Genomic DNA, 7,537 nt, shown 5'->3' with positions numbered 1-7,537 from the left:
ACCACCTAAGGCTCAATCGAGGGTGGCATAAAGACACAAGGGCCTGGTTAAACTATTGGGAGATCAACGAAAATGATGCATTGCAAAACATAAATAACATTAAAGATATTGTTACTTCTAAGTTCAAAGGAAAAATGTGGTGTGAGAAAGACTTAGCGGCTAAAAGAAAATTAAGTTATTATAAGAAGGTCATCAACCCCACCCTAGAAGATCAAAAGTATCTCTCTATTTTAACTAGCTCAAAGAAGATAATTAATATAGCAAAGATTAGAACGAATTCTCATGAGCTCCATAGTGAAACAAGTCGTTGGGCAGTTCCTAAAATGCCATGGACAGAAAGGATCTGCCATATATGTGAGAATAGGAACATCGAGGATGAAAACCACTTCCTCTTAGAGTGCCCCGCATATAACCACATTAGATCTCAGTTTCACAATCTTTGTTACAATACTGACCTTCCTAGCCTTTTACAATGTCAAAATTATAGTGAGCTCAGGAGGCTTCTCTCCAAGCTTTTTGAGCATAGGAATAAAATCTTAAATCAAAATAGATAATTTGTTTCTTTAGGTCCGATAGACCATTATTTGGTCTCAGCGGACGTTAACCGTCATCATCATCATATGCATGACACCCCATCATCATCATCATCATCATCATATGCATGACACCTTATTTCATATATATATATATATATATATATATATATATATATATATTATTTTGAAAAAAAATACATTCTCAAATTATCTTGTATTGTTATGGGAATATGGTGTTTTCAATGTGTAGGGAAAACTTTAAATTTCGTAACTTTTATTGTGATCAATTATATTTCTTTAAGTCAAATGGAGAAAATTTGTTCGAAGAACTCTTACTTGAGGGTTAGCCTTTAAAGGATTATTTGAGGATAATCTAAAGCTAGATGGCCTAAAGAGGAGAGGTCAATTTTCCTCCATATAGCCCGAAGTTAAGATGTCACTTTGTCTCCGTAAAATGCCTTGCACACCAATAAGTTCTCAATTAATTATAGTATCTTAAAATTTTATTATGATATTGATATTCATTTTCCAAAGGAGATAAGAAATAATTTGAACAATAAAAAAAATTATGTTTGGAACCTAAAAATAACAAAAATTATTTATTATTAAAATGTGAAAATAATTGAAGTCCTATTAATATTACTTTTAATATTACTTCTAATAAAAACCAGTATATTTCTATCTTTATTCCCGGGCTTTATACCTTTGAAATTAAACAACTTTTCTTCAAATTACAATTTATTCAAATCAATATATCAAAAGTATTTTCCTAATATACTACACTTTATTCAAACTAATATATATCAAATGTATTTGTTGTAAGCAAATAGACAACTTACTATTTTCTTACAATTTATTCAAATCAATATATCAAATGTATTTTCTTAATACACTACACTTTATTCAAACTAATACATCAAATGTATTTGTTGTAAGCAAATGGACAACTTGCTATTTTCTTTATGTACTTAATTGCCGAGACTACATAACCCAGCAATAATCCTAAGATCAACTTCGAAAAAATTAAAACTTGTATATTGATCATATAGTGGCCAATAGTCTTTATGATTAGTTTGAAAAAATAAGACTTTGTATATTGGCCATCATGTAATGGCATAGGTTCTACTAATTTACAAGGAACATTGAAGTTTATTTGGACAGACAACAAAACATGAATTTGATATCATCTGATATCATCTTTGTAGGAACTTGACTATCTTGTTGCTTTGCTCTGATATTTTTATTGTTTCATCTACTCCAAACCAAATCTCTCCTCTGTAGTTAGCCACACAATTAGCACACTAGAGTAGCTGCTAACATAGAAGTGTAATACTAATTGAAACAAATTTGTGTATGTGAACAAACAAATTTTTGCAGAGCACACTTGAGATCTTGTCTAGTGACAACGTCCGGTGTTTCCAAAGCCTGTAAAAAGGAACGATATAATTAATAACATTACACTCGTTTGTTTCATTGCACCAGATAAGCCAAAGTGCTGGGTGAAAATGTGACACTTATTTAATAAACACCGACAGGGATAACAAATTTAAATGCAACTATAGATACAAAATTGTGTGATTACCTTGACATGGAGACAATGAAATGCCATTGTATCTGTGGCTGAAAAATTTGCACTGACAACTTGCAGATTATGATCTTCCACAACAAATATAATGGCAGCTAGGAGATTGGTCTTGTTGAGACAGCTCACTGTAACATAAATATCATTTCCATTGAAATGTAAAGTGACCTGAGGTGTCTGTCTTGTACATTCTTCTTCTGATGACACAGGAAGACTATCCTCTGATCCTGTGCACTCTGATTGAATAGATTCTGCAGATGTTGGTTCAGTTTTTATATGGGCAGTGCCTCCTCTTGGGGTAGGCAACATTTTAGCCCGTTTCTTGTTGAGATCTTCAAGATTTTGATGCAGAGCTTGGATGTAGTTTATGATTTCCGAGACCGTTGTAGACTTATCTGTCTGCGCACATATAACAATTAGAACATAACAGGTATTTTGTAGATGACAGGAGACAAAAGGAGACAGGCAAAAAAGCTTGTTAAATAATGTAAGCAAATAAGACAGCAGTAGTTAAATAAAAATAATGAAATAGACCAACCGGATTCCATCTGATTTTTTAATTAAATATTGGAAATAATATGAAAAATAAGATAGTACTGTTAATAAAAAATGATGAAATAGGCTTTTCTGGAGTATGTTTTGAAATGGTTTGTTTGGGCTATGAACTAGCTTTTGAAAATAAATTAATAGCTTAAATTAATCATTAATAGGTAATTACAAGTGGTTTGATTTAGTGTTTTTTGAATAATAGTGATGAGCTAACTTGCATTTGTTAATAACAATCAACTAATAACTGTTATTCTCACTATTAATTTGACAACTAAATCATGATAAAATTTCCCACTATATAAAAAACAATCACAAAATAAACAAAAAAAATATAAATCACTTATTTACTTAATCATCTGAATAAATAAAATTTAGTTTGAATATTTGGCATAAAATATTGTTATCTTTTCCAATTTTATTTAATTCCAAGAATCTTAACTTTACTATGATAATCAGACGATTGAAATTTTAAAATATGAAAATAAATATTGACCTGTAAATCTCAACTATGTAAGCATGGTATACTTTTGCTCTGAATCTTACAGTCTCTCCTAAAGATTATATGAAACATGCCTACACATTCACCCACAGCCGCTATGAACACTACTTGGAAATGACATGATTATTTTCCAGATTGAGAGCAATGTTTCACACTTAAAACACTGCAAAATTTTAGAAATGGAAAATTATTGGAAAGTCAACAGAAGCATTGGAAATGACATGATTATTTTCCAGATTGAGAGCAATGTTTCACACTTAAAGCACTGCAAAATTTTAGAAATGGAAAATTATTGGAAAGTTCAACAGAAGCATTTCATTTCTTCAAATGATCAGCAAATTAAAATTTTACCCTTATCTTTTGAGGCTTGAAATATTTAAAAATATAATTATATATATTTGTTTTTGAAAGATAATAATAATTTTTTAATATTTTCATCATTTTGAATATATATTTTTTTCCAAATAAAAATAATTTTATTCTTCATTAATCAAATGAGAATTTACATATAATTTTATATACCGCAGAAACCAGAAAAATAACCAAAATTATCATTAAATATATAAGTATGGGGGATTTACGCAGTGCGTTATATTAGATATCATTTTTGGGATTCAACTGCGTTAAGTAAGTCATTCAAAGTATGACCATTTCCATGAGAGGTAGTCGTAAAGTGACTAATTTCTCATGATTTTTGAATAGTTCACTTAGCACTCATTCCGGGGCAATGAGTGCTAAGTGAACTATTCAAAAATCATGAGAAATTAGTCACTTTACGACTACCTCTCATGGAAATGGTCATACTTTGAATGACTTACTTAACGCAGTTGAATCCCAAAAATGATATCTAATTAAATATATAATTTTTCATATATATATATATAAAAAACTAATTATGATGAATCAATAATTTTTCATATATATATATATATATATATATATATATATATATATATATATATATATAACTAATTATGATGAATCAATAATTTATTAAAATCATTAAGGCTAAAAATGGATCCTAATAACTACCAGAACACCATTTGAATTTGAATTAATATTTATTGATCGAACATCTCAAAGTGATTTGAAGCCCAAATGATACAATATACTATGACATCAGCCCGTTCACACCAGTAAATTTAGATGATTAAATTACGCTCTTTTCACTGAACACTTCTAAGGAAGTTTCAAGTTTACAGTATAACACCAGAACAGCAAATCTGATAGGAAAATTGCTTAAATTTCAAACATATGAATATCAGGTTCCTCTAAAAATATACCTTATCCCTGGTCTATAGCAAAAATATACCTTATGCCAAGTTTATTATCAGAAAGTAGAGGCTACAATTCCATAAAAACGCTATGGCTTCTGGCCTATGAGAAGCATTTGTTTTTTAAAGTTGCTGAGCCAAAATCTTAAACATCATATATCTGTACACACTCATATTCTCACTATGGCTTGGCTGGTGTGTAAACTAATCATTCATATATATATATATATTCATTCCTGATAATTCCATAGCTTTGAATCTAAAAAATCATAGCCGAACTAAATTTAAGGAATTCTGTTGCAGAGGGTGTTACCTTTTGGGTTGGATTTGGCAGCAGTGATCTCATTCTTTCAAATAAATGATTCATTCCTTTTCGCCTCTGTCTCTCTGACTGAATATGAATCTCTCTTTGGGAAATTCCACTTACATCTTGTTGCGATGCTGCTGCTCCTCCTCTCTTTGTTGGACGAAGTTGGGCTGGTCTTGTTCCTGATGACCTTTTTGCAGGCACTTTGAGCGTATAATCCTTTGATTTCTTCTCCATGGGCTCTTGTTCATCCGAAAGTATTGACCCAAATGCATCCTGCTGTACTACTGCATCCATATGAAGAACATTAGCAGACCTAGCCCCCCTTGGTAAGAAGTCAGTATCAGGATTTAAATTAACATGAACATCCTCTGCTGGATTTTGTCTCTTCAGAAATGCATTCAGAATCTCAAGCTGGGGATCAGAAACAATACTGCAAGCCTGCATGGACCCTGCAATCAATGGTTTTACACAGCCATGAACTTGATCCAAGGTTCCCCAACTCTCTATATCACCCATCTGATGAACCAATGTATCCATTTCTGATAACTCCAAGGCCTTCTCATCAAATGGAACAGATTCTGGTGTAGAAAAACAAGAAGGATTCATCCATGGAGATTGATAAGAGGATGATATATTGAGTACTGATCTTAGAGGATCATCAGATTGGTTCACTGTTGACAATGGCTCAAGCTTTGGGGCAGCTGCAAGCTGACTCTGGAAATGCAGCATATTATTCCGCATAGACTTTTCTGGTCTTCAGATGCAACAGACCCAGGGAGCTGAAATAGTAACTTTTCTCACAACCAGAATAGGTATCTGCTCATCTATTCAGCTGTGTATATATCTTCTCATATGTTCATTTGTGTAGATGACCCATGTTTAATAGAATTTAGTGGTGAGGGAGACACAAATCATATTTTTTTTTTAAATGAGGTAGACAAAGATAAAGGCGTTGCCAATGGACGTCACATACAAGACGTCAGATCTACAGTAGCAGGAGATTGGCTTGCTGTGTTGCCTCATTGATGTTAGTGCCAAGGAGCCCATAAGCTTAATGGATCCATGGTCAAAATGGACATATGAGCACACTATTCCTTTGTATTCACATTAAATGTATATATCATTATGGGCACACTATCCCTTTGCACTCACATGGAATGTATATATCATTATGGTCACACTGTACGTTTGTATTCACATTGAATGTATATATCATTAAAGTCAATGTGATTAGGTTTTCTACCTGCAAGCCTCTTCATGCGTATCTGTCACCGGCAGGGTGCAAAAGACGTATTTAGATTGAATATACATCGTCATCGTAAGTAAATCGGAATACAGTCTTGCCTAGAATATATATGTCTTTTGCATGTAGATCAGAATAACTGCAAGCCTCTTCATGCGTATCTGTCATGGGCAGGGTGCAAAGGACGTATTTACATTGAATATACATCGTCATCGTAAGTAAATCGGAATACAATCCTGCCAAGATATATGTCTTTTGCATGTAGATTAGAATACCTGCAAGCCTCTTCATGCGTATCTGTCATCGGCAGGGTGCAAAGGACGGATTTACATTGAATATACATCGTCATCGTAAGTTAATCGGAATACAATCCTGCCTAGATATATGTATTTTGCATGAAGATCAGAATTCCAGTTCGTTTTAATTGCTAGTTAACTATAATTATTTTTCCAGCATTATGCACTGCACTATGTGTGATATAGTTTGGCATGAGCACTCTCTGATCATTTTTACCAAACAGATGAGCACTCTCCTATCTGCGATGCTTTTCCATTGTTCAAAAATTTTATATTCCCAACATTGAAAAAGATAGATATTTTCAAAGACACAAATATTATGTTGGATATGTCTTGTGTCAATGTATTAAGAGATAATAATGAACTTTTAGGGTCTTTATTTGATGTAGGTTTTATTTGTCCTATGGTTATTGATGACCTGTAAAGTGACTTTAAATTCCCAAATACGGCGATCATAATAACCAAGGCTACTTTTTGGTTAATGATTTTGTTCTTAGCGATTTACATTTTAGTTTTCAATTTTAATTTGAATGTGGAAAATCATAATGACCAAGGCTACTTTTTGGTTAATGATTTTACTCTTAATGATTTTACATTTTAGTTTGAAATTTTAATTTGAATGTGGAAAATTTTTAGATTTTGTTTGATGTGTATAATTAAAGTGTCATGTTGTTAAATTAAAACATATATATGAAGACACTTTACGTTCCCAAATCCAATTTACCTGTGAAGTCACTTTAAATTCCCAAATCCAAGGATCATTATGAAGTTTGGTTAATAATTTTAGTGTTTAGTTTTTTATACTAATTTAAATGAGAAAAGGATATTTTTAAATTTTTGGATTTTATATAATTAAACTGAATTTAGGCTATTATATTTGTCCCAGTCATGGTTTATTCAGTTTATTGTTTACTCAGTTTTGCGGGAAAAAAATATTTTGAAATTGTTAGATTTTATATAATTAAACTGAATTTAGGTTATTATATTTGTGCTTATTCAGTTTTTTTGACTAAGTATTTGTTTATTTTTACTAAAAAATTTGTTACTTATTTATTTTTTTTGTTATTTTTTATTATTATTTAAATTTATTTATTTGTAAAATGGTTGGTTGAGATTTTACTATGAGTTGTTTAGTAACTTCCATTTCTATTAATTACTGATTTTTTGTTTTCTGTTTTATTTTATTTTTATTTATTTTTTCTTTTTCTATTATTTCCATTTTCATGAAATATAGTTTTGTCTCTATAT

The 7,537-nt window shown here is 31.2% G+C and overlaps 1 protein-coding gene across 1 annotated transcript; it reads right to left on the bottom strand.

The window, feature by feature from the left end:
• Positions 1 to 1,549: 1,549 nt before the first annotated feature.
• LOC149211940 (uncharacterized) lies at positions 1,550 to 5,864 on the bottom strand. Its single transcript, XM_089390506.1, has 3 exons — positions 4,754 to 5,864; positions 2,119 to 2,517; positions 1,550 to 1,961 (listed from the first exon to the last, which is right to left on the bottom strand). The coding sequence occupies exons 1-3, from the start codon at positions 5,489 to 5,491 to the stop codon at positions 1,869 to 1,871; spliced, it is 1,230 nt and encodes a 409-aa protein (XP_089246632.1). The 5' UTR covers positions 5,492 to 5,864; the 3' UTR covers positions 1,550 to 1,868.
• Between the last annotated feature and the right edge of the window lie 1,673 nt (positions 5,865 to 7,537).

Source organism: Pinus tabuliformis, chromosome 1_1 (genome assembly GCF_031772625.1).
Source record: "Pinus tabuliformis cultivar Carrire ecotype Pingquan chromosome 1_1, CPIR1, whole genome shotgun sequence".
NCBI classification, from domain to species: domain Eukaryota; kingdom Viridiplantae; phylum Streptophyta; class Pinopsida; order Pinales; family Pinaceae; genus Pinus; species Pinus tabuliformis.
The sequence above is the reverse complement of the archived record's forward strand: the minus strand, read 5'-3'. Positions and strand labels throughout refer to the sequence as shown.